This window comes from Microtus ochrogaster, linkage group LG9 (assembly GCF_000317375.1).
Source record: "Microtus ochrogaster isolate Prairie Vole_2 linkage group LG9, MicOch1.0, whole genome shotgun sequence".
In the NCBI taxonomy this organism is placed as follows: domain Eukaryota; kingdom Metazoa; phylum Chordata; class Mammalia; order Rodentia; family Cricetidae; genus Microtus; species Microtus ochrogaster.
The window spans coordinates 25,607,491-25,624,630 of NC_022034.1; the positions used below are offsets into that span (position 1 = coordinate 25,607,491).

A 17,140-nucleotide genomic window follows, 5' to 3' on the forward strand; every position below is an offset into this window, starting at 1 on the left:
CATACTTCCCTTTGTGTCCTAGATACATAGAAGTGTCTTCATACTTCCGTCTATGTCCTGGATACATAGACGTGTCTGCATACTTCCCTTTTTCCTAGATAAATACACGTGTCTGCATACTTCCCTCTGTGTCCTAGATACATAGACATGTCTTCATACTTCCCTCTGTGTCCTAGATACATAGAAGTGTCTTCATACTTCCCTCTATGTCCTGGATACATAGATGTGTCTGCATACTTCCCGCTTTCCTAGGTAAATAGTCCTTAGGTTCTTTGGGATATTAGTTCCTGGTTAGGAAGTTTTTGTCCAGTAAGTTCAGTGTATAGCATACATCAAGGACAGTTTTCTGAAATGCTTTTTCACTCCTCATCTAAAAGCTGTTGTCCTCTTTTTAAAAATCGTTCTGCCTTTTAATCCATGGCTATCAGTGGTTAGGCCGCAAGAGCCACTGCCTGAGGGAATTCTGTTCCTTCAGGTAGCAACTCTTTCAAAAATTATGTGGTGAACTTATCTAAATCTCTATCCCTCTAAAGAATTGAATTCTCAGAGAGGTGATTAGTAAGCAGCTCACTTCTCTCCAGAAGCCCTCCTGTGTGGCCCTACCCTCCTTAAAAACCCTTCTGCATCTGTCTCCTCCCTACCACTTCCCGTCAGCTGGGTGATGATGCAGCCTCTTGACTGCTGGGCCTTCTCAGGCCTTTCCTGGGCCTATGCAAGGACCTATGAATGTACATAGCCTACCTAGAAGTCTCTCTCTTGCTTTCAGGTTTCTGTACATTCTCTTGAAAATCTTAGTCTTACTTAAATTTCAGATGTCACTTCCTCTAGGAAGCCTTCACAGGTTCTCACAGATGGTTGTTGTATCTCTACATGTAACTGGGTTGTCATTGCAGCACCCATTATGCCATCCTATTATTTCCTGATTATGCATCTATATCTCCAAATAGAATATAATGTCCATGAGGTCAGGGACCGTAAATATGAGTAGTATGTGATTTATTATCTAACATTGGACTTTGGAAAGTTGTTTAATGTATAGAAAACTTACAGCTGTATTTGAGTTATTCTCACTATTAGTCATATAAGACTATTGTATGAATAAAGTAGACTCTTCAAATAATAAAAATAAATGAGAAACTCCAAAGGACTATTTATAAAAGAAGAAAATTAAATATCTAGCATAGTCATATATCGTACAGAGAAGTATAATGCAATATGATGTGTTGCTGAAGTTGACAAACTGGTATTGTGCTAGATAATGTATGTTACAGCCTTTGAAGTCTGAAAAGTCTCTTGTGCAGCTTGTAACAAAGCTGTCAGTCATATAGCACCATTCAGATAGGATGTGGAGCATCTCAATGAAACATTTGTTACAAAAGTAGGCAATCAAGTTTGTTATATTGAAATATTTTGAAATTTTTATAACTTTTCAATGTTTTTACTATTGCTAGTTAAAACTTTGTATCATCCCCATCTTTATAAGCAAAGAAGATTTATTTATTTATTTTTTTTTTGTTTTCGAGACAGGGTTTCTTTGTGGCTTTGGAGGCTGTCCTGGAACTAGCTCTGTAGACCAGGCTGGTCTCGAACTCACAGAGATCCGCCTGCCTCTGCCTCCTGAGTGCTGGGATTAAAGGCGTGCGCCACCACCGCCCGGCAAAGAAGATTTATTTAAACATCATTAGGAGGCACTCTTTTCTACCACGTCTTGCCAGGTGTTTGAAAACCATTATGTGACACATTTTGCCAAATCATTTTTTAAAACCTTTGTTAGACCTTCTGGATTGGACAACGTCTTTCAGAGTGGAAATTCAAAACAGAAGAAATTTGAGGACTGGCAAGATGACGGCTCAGCAGTTACATCTGGCAACTCATGACTATCTGTAACTCCAACTTCATAGGGACTCCCATATCTGTGGTCCCCAGGTGTACCCACATACACTACAGACACCTACACACATACACATAATTAAAAATAAGAAAATTGAACTGTGTTGTGATACTAGGTTTTCTTTTAACTTAAGTGATATTAAAATTCTTATCACAAAATAAGTATACAAGGTGATAGATGTATTAATTAGCTTTATTTAATCATCTTACAATATATTCATAACATACATGCACTATATAATTAACTGGTTTTATTATAAATTTTACCTTAATAAGATTTCTGGAGACAAGGAAATAAGTATATTTTCTTAGATTCACATGTCACCTAGAAGTAGCTAATACCCTAAATCTTTAGATTAAAATACATTTTATTAATTTTGAAAAATATTCTTAAAGATGTGTAACAATTTTTTTTTTTTTTTTGGTTTTTCGAGACGGGGTTTCTCCGTAGCTTTTGGTTCCTGTCCTGGAACTAGCTCTTGTACTCCAGGCTGGCCTCAAACTCACAGAGATCCACCTGCCTCTGCCTCCCGAGTGCCGGGATTAAAGGCATGCGCCACCACCGCCCGGCTAACATATTTTAGTGTAGTGTAGTGGATAGGTTCCTGGACTGAAGGCAAGATTCTTCACTAGGCTGCAACTCTCTATAGCATCAGTTATCTACTGGAGACTTCTCAGAGAAGCTGCTGCTTTTAGAGCGCTCTCTCTCAGCTGAGCCTAATTCTGACTAATGAAGCTGAAATAGAATAGTTTATCTCTAATAAGACTTTATGGCGTGTGGTAGCACACACTTACAGAACTGTTATAAGGCGACAGATCTGGTCCGTACCATGTAAAGATAAACAGTGCTGTTGTGGAATCACAGATTTGACAGTAGAAACTGCTGCTTATAACGCAGTTAATTTATATACTTACTTTTGTACAGAGTCTCTCTAACATTTGAGTTTCTTATTTTGTTTCTCTTCTCTGATGCCCATTCAATATTAGAGTTGTTAATATTATTGCCAAGGAATATGTGTGAGGCACCAAACCATCTCTAGGGACCAGAGAAAGGTGGATCTGTATGAATGCCGTCAGTATGGCTGTGAATGGTACTGAAAGTATTCAGAACAGGAAATTAAATAAGATGGAATTCTTATCAGATCATATGCCCATTTCCTCCTTTATCATAGTTGATGTTTTCATGGACTTTTTTCTTTAGATATGTTCAGGCTTTTAGTTCTTTCTTTTGTCCTTGAGCAATTATTCTATTTTGTTGACTATTCTTTCATTTGTTAGTATTTAGTAAACACATTGCATGTGTTGTGCTTGAGTCCTGAAATTACTGTGTTCTTCAAACAAAAACAGTTCTATCAAGACCCAAAGAATTTGTCATAGAGTGAGTCAAGGAAACATAATTTTAAATAAAACAATAACTGTGAAGTTAAAAGGTTAAGGAAGCCAACATTAACTTTTTAAGAAACTGAGTGTTTAAATTAAATAAAAAGGTGATTGGTTTCAGGTTTTGTCAGTCTGCTTTTAAATCTAACCTCATTTACTAAAACACGCTATGCCTTAGGCCAGCAGTTCTCAACCTGTGGGTCACATCAGATTCCCTGGTATCATATATTTAATTACATTATGATTCTTGACAGTAGCAAAATTACAATTATGAAGTAGCAAGAAAGTAACTTTATGGTTTGGGGTCACCACAACATGAGAAACTATGTTAAAGGGCCGCCAGCATCAAGAAGATAGACTGTGTTAGCCCATGTGATTACTTGGCAAAGTTGTGTCTTAGAAAGAAATAAGTGCAAAAAAATTTAGTCTGGTGTGTTTTGCATAGTTTCTACCTTCTCCCTAAACCATATATCCCCAGATTTTTGTAATTCCAAAGCTTAAGAATAGAAAATAATTTCTGACTCCTACTAAGCAGAAAATGTGAAAAGTGGTATACAGTTGTTTTTAAAAATACTTCATTAGTAGAAATTAAAATTTGTAATTGTTTCTCTTAGGCATTTTAACCAAAATTCCATTAAGATATGTGGATCATAAAAAATCCTATCCTAGGTCCTTACAGTTTCTTGTGAAATGTTACTAGTGATTCTGTGAATCACTGATCTTGAATTTACTTGTCAGCTTACAGGAAACATTTCTGTCTCTCCATCCTTCAGCCTCTCTCTAGTTAAGCGTATTTGCCATCAATTCAACTGTGTTTTATATGTTCAAGGGTAGTTTTTAAAACTTTTATTCATGAGATATTTAGAAAACATGTAAGCAGGTCATCAGTAGACTGAGATCTTTTTTAGATCCACACATAACCAATTTTCTTTATTTGAAGAATTTTAAACTGTGTTTTTGGAAACAATTTTATTTAGAAATAAATTTACTACATAATTTGCTTTTAATTTAAAATAATTTTTTATTCCTCTGAAATTAAGCTTCATAATTGCTAGTACAAATAGAAACTAAATTTCAGTGTAATGACCACACAGTTTCTAAGTTTTCAAAAGTAGCATGGCTGGTAGTTGAGAATACTGCAGCCCACAGCTGGTTATGTAGAGCGGTGATAAAGGATTTGTCTCACACATGAAATCCTAGTTATCAAAGTTTGATCCCAGCACTAAAATAATAATCAGAATATTGTAGCCTAGGAATTCTAGATCTTATCCATTGTGAAACTGACCATTCTAGTATTGCTCTGCTTTATATAACACTTGTAAATATGTTGTTTCTGTTTGTAACAATACCTTAAAAATGCGACAGTGGATGTGGTGCTGCACACCTTTATTCCCAGCCCTCTGGAGGCAGAGACAGGTTGGATCTGTGAGTTCCAGAATATTCAGGGCTACATAAAGAGACCTGTCTCCAGGGTGGGGGGAAAGGGAGACCAGTGTTATTTATAACAAAATGTTCACGGTATTTTCTTTATGTTTTCTATAAATCTCAGCTAGAAATGGGAAATAGTAATCCATAAAATAGCCACTTCTACCAAAAGAAAAGGCCAAGTGATGAGAGTGAGGAAAAGGCAATAGGCAGAAAGAAGCTTGGGGATTTTTTTACAGAAATAGCTCAGTGGTAGTGAATGGCAGCAAGAGAAATATGGACGTGTTCTTCCATCACTGCTCTTTTCCGTTTGAATAGACAAATGACACACACCCAGAGGAACCAAGGACAGCGTTCTGAGGATAGGAACCACTCCATAACCCTGCCAGACTCAGGGAAGGATGGTGCCTCTGCTTGATTTTTTTGTTGTTATTTAACCTTGGCATGGATTTTGGTTTTGTGGCAGTTTTTTTTTCCTTTCTCCTTTTGAGTCTTACTACAATTTCTTTTCAAAAAGAGACTTAGTTTTTATTTATGTGTGTGTATGAGAACTTGTGTGGATTTATGTGCACCATGTGTGCGGACTCATGGAGGCCACAGAGGGGAGGGGAAGGGGAGGGGAGGTCCTGGGAACTAAACCCAGATCTTTCAAGAGCAGTGAGTACTAAGCCATCTCTCCAGCCTCTCCTTTCTTTCTTTATCGTGGCTGTGCCCAGGTAGTGTGCTGGTCAGTCAGTGCCAGTTTTGCTTCTGAAAAGTGTGCTTTCTTGTTGGTTTTTCACTTTTGGTTCACCCACCCCATCACATTGTATCCCTGTAAAACCATCCCATCAAATAGGAATTTTAAATATGCAGAAGTCCATTTCTATTACATACAATTGATCTATAAGTTGTTTTGTTTTCTTCCCAACAGCAAAATTTTGTCTTTACTTCCCTTCCTATCCCCAATAGCAAAATTTCATACATCGGAACTTTTTTTTGTTCTTTCTCTTAGAGCTATCTCTATCTTAAGGAAGCCTCTAAGGTAAAAACATTAATGCAAAGAGGTAATCATTGATTTTAGTACATGTTCAGTGACTTTTGTAAGCTTTGTAGCACTGTCAGATACTTAAAAGTAGTCAGAATGTAAGAATAAAGTAGCTACATATCTTTTAACCAAAACTGCACAGCATTTAGATAATATACTACAGTGATTATGATTACAAAATGTTTACGAATGTTTTATTCTTAAGTATAGTTAAGACAAGTGGCTATGGACTAATTTTTTTTGTCCTACCTTATGTAAGTTATATCGCCGTTAGATCATTTAAATGACTTGCTTTCTGAATGTTATATTGTTACATGTGTCTCAAGACTAAACTTTATAATGTGTTACATTTTAGGTCAGAAGACATGTCTTCATCTACATGGCATCTTTCCTTACCTCTATGTGCCATATGATGGTTATGGACAGCAACCAGAAAGCTATCTTTCTCAGATGGCATTCAGTATCGACAGAGCACTTAATGTGGCTTTAGGCAATCCATCTTCCACTGCTCAGCATGTGTTCAAAGTGTCATTAGTATCAGGAATGTAAGTATATGATAATATCCTTTAAATTTTGCTTTTCTGTTTTCTTTTGTTATTTTAATTAGAGGAAAATGCTTAAATAAAATATATCTTGACTTGTTTTTAAACTTTCATAATAATGGAGCTAAGGTAAATTTTTTTGAAACTTTTGTAAAGTAACTTTTTACTGGAATGAAAAGTAAATGGCTACCAGTTGTTTTTGTTTTAACCTTTCCCATTTCTTCTCTTCCTTGAGCTGAAGAAATTCATGTAATTCATATTTACTTTATGGCACCTTTTTAAAATATACTCTTCTAGATCCTTGGAATGTTGCTCTGTCTCTTTCCACTATACTGAACACCTGAGACAATCAATTTATAAAGAGGAAATATTTAATTTGGGTTTCATTTTATAGATTCCATTTATATGCCCATAGTCCATTGATCTGGTTTCTATGAGCCTGTGTCAAGAAAGTACATCATTACAGGAACTGTAACTGAACAAATTGTTCATCATAGACCAGGAAAGGAAAAGGAAAAGACTATTCCTTAAGTCCCTTTGAGAGAGGATGCTTCTAATGATTTAAAGACCCTCACTAGACTACCTTTAAAGGTACCTTCTCAGTAGTGCCTTTAAGTCATGGACGTTTGGAGGCTATCCAAAATCTAAATTATTTTACTTGCATATTGCTAAACAAAAATCCTTGGAGGTTATATTCTAATAACAAGAAAAGGTAATAACCAGTACATCTTGATGAAATAGATTTATTTATCTGTTACATGATCATTCGTGTAGAAGAAGAGAAGATGGAAAACACTAAGAAAATAAGACTTGTAACAGTTTTAGATAGGGTGCTCAGAAAGGGTGTCATGATAAGATCAGTGACGCTGCTATCATATGGCTACAGAAGGTAAAAGAGTAAGTTGGAAATGAGTAAGCAGGAGTTCCGGTGGCTGGAGTGGGAGAGGAGTTAGGCGAGAGCGACAGAAGGAGAGTAGGTAGATATGTGGGAGAAAAAGATCATGTAGACCACTAATTTTCAAGGTATATTTTTCATACTTTGGTTTCTAGTATCTCCAGCATATTTGATTTGAAAATTGTGAGATTGTGGTTTTCAGATCTCTGAGGACAGGGACTGTATCTGAACAATGGCAGGTGAAATCCAGGACTTTCCATAGGCCATTTTAGCCAGACTCTGAGTCCAAGTAGAACACCAAGTCAGGTCTCTTATATAGAGACTTGAGACTTCTCTAATAGCTTTGTTGTATTCTTTGTTTTTGAATTACATTGCAGTAGAAGATACCTCACAGCTCCTGCCTCCATTTCTTTCTCCTTTATCTTGGATCAGATCTGTATCTAAGCCTGATGGCCACCCAGCCTCTTTGTCTCCCTGCTCCTTTCCTTTCACGCATTCTCTGTAAAAAATCCACACACTGCATTTCTTTTTTAGAGAGCTTGAGCCAAATGAGAAACTGTTGAATTTCCTTCTGAGCTGCTGTGTGGCACTAAGCAGCCAAGGCCTGACTTAAACTAACTAGAGTTTCTTTAGCAACTATATAGGGGAACACAGATTTTGGAAGACATACAGATACAATATGACTATTTTATCAGTCTAGGTAATAAAGTGTGGTGGCTTGAACTAGTAGTAGTAGAGTAGTAGTCAGGATTCAGACACGTACACTGAACATCAGCAGACATCCAGCCCCATAGGCTGGACAGTTATTGGAGGGATTCTTGAACTTTTGTTGAGAAAAAGTCATTGTTGGACTAGCAGGACCACAGCCTGGAAGCCACTCTAATAAATCCCCTTTATATCAACTCTGTTCCCCTAGAAAACCTTGACTAATACAGTAAATTCCAACTTTCTCCTACTATTGTGGTATTTTTTATATATACAAACAGCTCTTGGGACATAGGTCAACTTTACCCAAATAAATGGGAAGAAAACCTCTGCTAATGTGATCCATATTATCTTTGTTAACAATCTTTAGTGTTTTTTTCAATTAGTCTCTTTATTTCATATACTGAGTAAGTCTTTAACTATTAAACCAAAATTATTATCATGGGATTTGTTACCTCTTCGAGCATGTGGGTCCCAGGATTTAAACTTGAGTTTTCAGGTTCGTTGGCAGACACCCTTAACCACTGAACCATCCTACCAGTCCCACTCAAGCTCTTCATTTCTGGTCTGTTCAGTTTCCACTGACTTCATTTGTTATGTATAGATACTAAAGAAACCAGCTACTAAAATGTGTCATGTGTTGACATACACGTTTATATATAACATATACATATATGAGTGCATATATATGATATATAATTTGCATCTCCCTAGTAAACTTGTGAAATTAATAAAGCCGAGTAAGGGAGGTCTTTCTTGTAAGTGCTGTTAAAGGACACTGTGTACGAGGAATGGCAATAGACTATATTGTTTTGGGGCTTCTTGGGCTTTCCTCTAACTTGAAAGGAGGGGTTGCTTGGCAGTCACTGCAGGTTTTGTTACTCTAAAGCTTCTAAAGTGGAAGGCATTGACCCCTCTGGTGTCCTTCAGTTTTTGCTTTTGTTAAGCATTTCTTGGGCTGGGTAAATAGTTAACTAAGTAAGAATGTTTGCTGTCCAAGCATGACGACCTGAGTTTGGGTCTCCAGCACCCACATAAAGATCTCAGTGTGCATGTCTATATGTGTGCTTACAACTCCATTGTTTTGGGGGGCAAAGACGGAGATTGCTGGGTCTTGCTTGCTGTCGGCCTGGTTGCAAGTTCAGTAAATGTCTTAGTTACTATTCTATTGCTGTGAAGAGACACCATGACCAAAGCACTTGTATAAGAGAAAACATTTAATTGGGGACTTCCTTATATAGTTTCAGAGGCTTGGTCCATTATCATCATGGCATGGAGCATGACAGCATGAAGGCAGGCACTAGAGCAGTAGCTGAGAGCTGCACCCCGGTCATTGAGAAGAGAGAGAGAGAGAGAGACAGAGACAGAGACAGAGACAGAGACAGAGAGACAGAGAGAAATATGCTGGGCCTGGCATGGGCTTTTGAAACTTCAGAGCCCACCCCCAGTGACACACTTCCTCCACCAAGGCCACACCTCCTAGTCCTTTGATATAGTGCCACTTTATGATGACTAAATATTCAACTTTGTGGACCTATGGGGGCCATTCTTATTCAACCTACGACAGTAAGAGATCCTGTCTTAAGGAAACGTGTGATAGAATAGAACAGAACACCAGATGTCCTCCTAGATCCCAAGAGCATGCATGTACATGCACCTATACACAAGTACACACACACAAATTCTCCTTCATGTCTGACAATAGACTTGGTGGCTATGGTAGTTTTCATTTTCCTGCAACATATTTTTGGAAGATTTATTTTTTTAATCATATACTCATGTGTGGGTGCCTGCAGAGGCATTGAATTCTCCTGGAGCTGGAGTTTCAGGCAATTGAAACCAAACTCTGCAAAATCAGTACATATTCTTAACCATTGAACCATCTGCCCAGCTCCAGTATTTTTACTTTCTGCAATATTTTTGGTTTTGTTGGAGAGACTGAGGAAGACTCACAGTCCTTATTTGTCATAGTTTTCCTCTGGCTGCTCTATTGTATTCTGTTTTCTTTTTGCAGTACCTTTTCCCGTCGTGTGTCTGCTGTGTGGTGCTAGGGATAGAACACAGGGCTTTACACTTACCATACAAATACCTTGCCAACTGCACCCAAATCTAGCTCTTGCTGGGTACAATACTCATGTTTGGCAGGGTTTCTACCCCACCCAAGAACTCAGATCACATCTCTTTCTCCCCTGTAGTATAATGTTCCTGCTAGAACTTCTGCTTTTATCCCAGTGACTTAATACTTGCCTTATTTTAACGATTTTACTTCAAGTTTTTTTTAACTTTCTTTGAGTTTTGAGAATTGATTTTAATATTCCTTAGAGAGATGCTTTTTAAATAAAATATTTTAGAATTACTCTGAACTTTCTGGATGTGAAGAACAGTATCATGTAGCTGGGTCTGCTGTGAACTCCTGAACCTCTTACCCTTAACCTCAACAATTACCTGGCCAATTGTAACATTTTTCATTTTTATCACTTATTTTGTTTGCTAGATTTTTCTTATGCTTTTCCCCTTATGTTTTGAAATCTCATAAAATTAATATGACCTGCTTAATGAAATTCAGTTAGTATCAACATCCTTTTACTTTTTGAAACCTGGCTAGATTATTGCAAAAGACCTATCCTCAGGCCCAGAAATTCTTCTAGATGCTCAGTTCTACTGTTGAGATTCTCAACAAACTAGATACTTAACTTCATTCATTTATTTTTTTACCTTCAGAATTTTTTTTTAGTGTTTCCAGTGTATATGTCTTCAATAATTTAATTTTTAGTAATTAATTCTCCCGTATCTTTACTTAATCATTTTCACAGTTATACCTTGAGTTATCTTCCTAAGTTTATTTGTCTGTTATTACTTAGTATTGTACAAGGTCTTTTGGAAAAATCATTCTCTTGAGAGGTTTTTGCCAACTAATTAATTAATTCATTTCCTTTGTACTCTACTACATGATTACTATGTTCCTTAGGAAGCCCATACTACATTTTTCTTTTTCATGCTTCTTTATGCTAATATTTGTGCATCTGCTGAGTTAGTTCCCTGTACCAGTTTGCGTGGTGACTTTAGTAGTAAGAGACTTTCCTATTATTTTGATTTGATATGGCATGCCTATTTTGTGTTCCTAGTGAGACAAGTTTCTATGGATGTATTCAGCTTTTTCAGTTACAATCAACACTAGCAATATCTGCAAGTTTCTGTAGACTGCAGTGGCTGTGGGATTATACTGCCAGCCAGAAAGTAGTTCCCTTAGATTGGGCCCAGCTACAAATGTGATATGCTTGTACACTCTCATTCAAACTCCACACTAAATGAGCAACTTTTTCTAGAGTTGTGATGATTAAGTGTAAGTTAGAAAATGGTTTGCTTTTCTTTTTTGTCCCTATTTTTGTCAAATCATTTTTTTAAAAAAAATTTTTTCAAAAATGCTTGGTGTTTTTTATATGAAAATCGCTAATAGGTTTAGTTGAAAGGTTTTGGGGTACTTTTAAATGTGTTTTCATAATATTAAATAACTGTTAAAGATTGAATTAGGCCAACTGAACCTAATTAGGACAATAAGTTCCATTTCTGAATTGCAGAAATATTTTTAAATGTTTTTCTTTTATTTCAGGCCTTTTTATGGTTATCATGAGAAGGAAAGACACTTTATGAAGATCTATCTTTACAACCCTGCAATGGTGAAAAGGTACAGAGATAAATGAGACCAAAATACCAATGACCATGACTTAAATGTTTTAGTGAGAACAAGAAAATGATAGAAGAAGGGCTGTGTAATTTTAATACCATTACAGTTAAGAACATAAAATGTAGCCGGGCCATGGTGGTGCACGCCTGTAATCCCAGCACTTGGGAGGCAGAGGCAGGCGGATCTCTGTGAGTTCGAGGCTAGCCTGGTCTACCAAGGGAGTTCCAGGACAGGCTCCAAAGCTACAGGGAAACCCTGTCTCGAAAAACCAAAAAAAAACAAAACAAAACAAAAAAGAACATAAAATGTCCACACATATGAGTAGAAAAGGTCCCATTCCTTAGGTTGTATGAAGGATATTTCAAAGGTAGGTCCTTTTTATGGCTCCTGTCTACTTCTTTCTGTCTCGGATGTAGTATGTTTGTTGAATTTTGTAAGGAGAGATGACAACTGTGTGCTGTAATGTTGGTGCCCTGTTGACCAGTCCATATGTTCAAAACTGAAAAGGACATAGCCCTTTGATTTCAAAGTAATTTAAGACTTGTGAAAGACTACAGTGAGCAGGCTTCTTTTTGGTTCCTTACTAGTTGCTTCATATTTTGAATTTTTTTGTTTTTGTTTTGCCTTTAATTAGTCTACTGCATCTAATTTATTTTCCCAGTTATTCTAGAACCCATGTTGTTGAAAGCAGGAATGAAACAAACACATATATTTCATTGTAAATTCACACGGTTTTTAAATGTACATGACAACAAAATATAAATGGCCTTTTGGATGAGTACTTAATGTTCTTATTCAGGAGAGCTTCTCAGTTAATATTACTGAGTTCCAAAAGTTAGTCATTTGGTAAGAGATAAGTTGAATGATTCTTTATCTACAGTGAGTTAAGGAACTGTAAGAGATGCGAGAACCAAAGACTTGAAGTTTGCTTTGAATTAAACTGATTGAGCACCTTACCAAATTTTAGAAAGATGGATAGATGGATGGATGGATGGATAGATAGATGGATAGATAGATAGATAGATAGATAGATAGATAGATAGATAGATAGATAGATAGATAGCCATAATCCCAATAGTTATTTTCTTTTATATACAAGTAAAATAGTTTTTGTACAGCACACCCCTGACCTTATACAAAATAGCTTCTGTTAAGCACTAAAATAATTGTATAGAATTCTGCCAAGAAAGGACTTTCATATCAGTTCTCCTCTGTTCACTTTTCTTGTAACCATGGAGTACAAAAGAACACTTCTTGGGATTCTTACTATCTTTTACATTCCCAGTGGTAAGGAAGTAAACATCAGTCATTTTTCCTTTTCAAAAAGAAGTTATCACAGTGTTATAATCCTTCAAATTTATTTATTGTGTTGTGCGTGTGTGAGCATGTGAGTGTGTGTGAGCGTGTTTACCTGTCTGTGTGTGCACCGTGAGCATAGGCTACCTGAGGAGGGCAGAAGAGGGTGTTTGATTTCCTGGAACTGGAGTTACAGGTAGTTAGTTGTAAGTTACTTGTTGTGAGTGCTAAAATTTTTCTTTAAAAAATTGGGAAAAAAAGAACTTGTTGACTTTTAGTTACTTTTGGAAGGGCTGGTACAACCAACTCCATCTTGGTGATTTGAGACAGGGTCTTGTCCGAAAGCCTAGACTGGCCACAAACATATCCTCCTGCTTCAGCTTGCCATGTGCTGGGATTGCAAGCAGTCACTGATATGCCCAGTGTGTATTTCTGTAAGTTGTGAAAAATGGTTTAAAATTTTTCTCCTTTTAATACATGAATTGTTTTTTTTAATTGAGAAAATTTCATTTTCTTTTCTTTAAAACTTTGATTTAAACTTTTAACTTCAAATTAAATACAAATTTCTGGAAATATTTAAATGAAAATTTTGTGTATTTTTTGTTTTCTGTATAATATAGTCATTGCTTCATTTGATATTTTTAAGAACATAATCCTATAACTTTATTTTTTTTAATCTAGAATATGTGAACTTTTGCAAAGTGGAGCCATAATGAATAAATTTTATCAGCCTCATGAAGCGCATATTCCCTACCTCCTACAGCTCTTCATTGACTACAATCTTTATGGGATGAATTTAATAAATCTGGCTGCTGTCAAGTTCCGAAAAGCAAGAAGGAAAGGTAGGTTAATTTTTCAGTTCAGATTAAGGCTTTGAAACAGGTGCTATGTAATCAATGACTTACAAAATATTATATATTGAGAAGTTAATGCTGAGTGGCTAATGAAGAAAACTAAATGCTCAGAATGAGGTTTGAGACTACCAGGAAAAACTCTTGAGAGGATGTTTTCTGGAGCTGGATAGATGGTTCAGTAGGTAAGAGCACTGGCTGCTCTCCCAGAGAATCCCATTTTGATTCCAGCATCCAGATGATGACTCAGAACTATGTTTAATTCTAGTCCAAGGGATTCAATGTTATTTTCAGGCACCAAGCACACAAGTGACAGAAATAATTGCAGGCAATAGACATAAAAATAAATAAATCTTTAAAGTAGTACAAAACACAATAGTTTACTGATATATTCACATGCTATATAATTCACCTACTCCTAAGGAGACAGCTTGAAGATTTTTCACCTATTTGGAGCTATGAGACATTGAAATAGATTTAAATATTTTAGTCACCTTGAAGGAAACCCTTTTATACTTTAGGACTCTAATCTGCAAGCTTCCCAGGCCTACAACTGCTAAGTAATCAATAATAAACTTTCTGTTTCTGTATATCTAGTATATATATATTTAGTATTAGTAGATTTGTACAATATGTTGAAACATAATTTTTATACTTACTATACTATTCTTAAGGTTAATACATGTGTTTTGTATTAGTCCTTCATTCCTATTAGTGACACAGTAATAATCTGTTGTGTTTATAACCTGCATTTTTTGTTTTCATCAGCTGATGGTCATTTGGAAATCTTTCCTTTTCTGATTCTTGTTAACAATGCTATTTTGACACTTCTGTACATTTTTTTTCTTTTGAGCATATATACCTTGGAGAGTAGAATTTTTAGGTTCAGTGGTCTAGCTTATAAGAGAGGGAAAGGGAAAGAGAGAAGGAAGGAGGGAGGATGCACACATGTGTATGCACATTGATGCACATACTCTTGTGTAGATAAACACTTTATCTATTGTGTAATCTCTTCTTCCTATTTCTTTTAGAACAAAATGAAATGGACATTTTTCTTTTGGCCAATGTGTTCTTCCTGGTGGCCATATTTTCTTCCTTTATTCCCATAGTTCTTCACCCAGGGGTCAGCATTTTTGTCTCTTAAGTTTACTAACTGTTCTCCTTTGGTTTAATTTCTTCTACTATTCCCAAACCTTAACGGGCTATAGTTTGAGAACAGTCTCTTTTAAAAAAAATCATTTAAATGTTGGGCAGTATTCAAACAATAGTAAATACACTAAAGAATATGCAAATAATAAAAAGTGCAGACCAAAAGAGGTAATGTAGTAAGGATGACTTTCACTTTGTTTACCATGGGAAATTAAGAATCTTCTTTGAGTCAATCATAGTGCTGTAAGAGAAACCCAAGTCCAGGTCTACCTGGCAGGTGGAAATTCCAGAATAAGGTAGACTCACCAGTACATTTACCCTTAAGTTGAACACAGGTGAAGAACTTGAACACTCTTAAGACATTCAGTCCAGTTAGGATATCCTGGGACTAAAACATTCTCATATATGGAATGTGATCTAAGGTGGTACTAATCTGGTAATATTTAGATCTAGTTAAAGAAAGTTCAAATCCTCCCTAGAGCATGCTCTCTTAATATTCAAGTATATATTCAGTACACAATGTACTAGAATATATTAGAATTAGTCTTTGTAAGTCAAACCTTGTAAACACACCCCAAATCAGCAAAGAACTCAGTTGGTGTCATCATTGGTGGCTGCTGAAAAATTAATCATTTGTAATCTTTATCAAGTAAGGATGCTGTGTGCAGAGACCTACTATACAATGTTATATTCACTAATAGTTTTAAACATTATTTTAGGCTTTCCAACTGTTAATATCCTTATATGAAACAGTTTAGATGCAGCAAAACTCCTTTTAGAAAGAAAATACTTTATAGCGACAACATATACTTCATACTACATTTATTTAAATGCATAGAGATTAATAATGCCATGAACCTAGTTCATTACTCCCCTTCAAAGACCAAAATAATTCTTTTATTTATAAATTATTATACTAGCTAATAATAACCTCAAGTTTTAATGATATTAAAACTTTTCATCTTCTCACTGACTTAGAATAATATAAAATTTCTCATATGCAGCCAGATTTTCTGAGTGAATAGTTCTCCTTAGGTCCTAAGAATCACTAAGAAAAAAGTCATATAAAGAAAGTTGAGATAGACTTGACTGCCTATTAGCTTCTTTGTAAAAGGATAGCAATATGAAGCCCAGGAGAAAGTCCTCATTTGAAATAGCTCACATATAGTCTCCTTAACTTTGACAGTGATACTGTGGTACTTCAGTAGAGAAATAGTTTGCATATAGCCACCTTAACTTTGACAGTGGAGAAAGTATTTTCATTTCAAAGATTACTTCTAGAATTGTTGGATATATACATGTCAGGACTGGCACATATAGTTTATTGGCTTATACTATGTGTGTGTGTGTGTGTGTGTGTGTGTGTGTGTGTTTGTGCATGTGCATGCATGTGCTGTTCCCTCCTTTTCTCCCCCATATATGTATGCGTGTCTGAAAATTGAATCCAGAAGTCTGTGCATCCTACCACTAAGCCACATCCCACTTTGCTTTACTCAGGTTTACTGCAAGAACATCAAGTGCTCTTAACCATCGAGATATCTCTCAAGCCTCAAGATACACACACACACACACACACACACACACACACACACGTACGCATGTATGCATGTATTTTATGCTATTTTGAATAGAATTATTTACCTAATTTCTTAATCTGCATGTTTGTTGTTTCTATATAGGAGGGCAACTGATTTTTGTGTGTTTATTTTTATATTCTGCTACTTTGCTGACTGCATAGCAGCTGTGTGAGGTTTTTGTTGGAGTTTCTTGGGTCTTATATGCATAGAATCACAGCATCTGAAAGTAAGGGTACCTTGACTTCTTCCTTGCCTAGTTGTATCCCTTTTATCTCCTTGACTTGTCTATTGCTGTAGCGAAAACTTGAATGGGAATGGAGATGGTAGACATTTTTGTCTCTTCCTGATTTTATTTGAAATTCTTTTGAGTTTTTCTTCATTTAGTAAGATGTTGGCTTTGGGCTTGCTTTATTATGTTGAGATATTTCTCCCGCCTTCTTTGATTCTCTAGGACTTTTATCATGAAGGGATGTTGGATTTTATCAGCAGCTTTTCTACATCTAATGAGATGATCGTATGGTTTCTCTCCTGTCATGTATTTATGTGACGGATTCAGATTACTGATACATTAGTATCTCTAGGATGAAACTAGCTTGATCATGGTGTACAGTATTTTGGATGTGTTTTTCAATTTGGTTTGCTGGTATTTTATTGAGAACTTTTGTGGCCTTGTAGTAATAGGGAGCGGCGGGGCTGCGTCCCCAACACCCTGCTGCCC

The 17,140-nt window shown here is 36.1% G+C and overlaps 1 protein-coding gene across 3 annotated transcripts in view; it reads left to right on the top strand.

Annotated features, from left to right (window-relative positions):
• Positions 1-17,140, top strand: part of Rev3l (REV3 like, DNA directed polymerase zeta catalytic subunit) — a 143,648-nt gene that overhangs the window by 42,754 nt on the left and 83,754 nt on the right. For all 3 annotated transcript variants that reach the window (XR_003378363.1, XM_005363542.3, XM_026787333.1), the window contains exons 2-4: positions 6,078-6,267; positions 11,475-11,549; positions 13,527-13,687. Coding sequence is in view for 2 of the 3 variants with exons in the window: in XM_005363542.3 (XP_005363599.1) it covers positions 6,078-6,267; positions 11,475-11,549; positions 13,527-13,687 (426 nt within the window). In the remaining variant the exon portion in view is untranslated. The remainder of the gene's footprint in view (positions 1-6,077; positions 6,268-11,474; positions 11,550-13,526; positions 13,688-17,140) is intronic.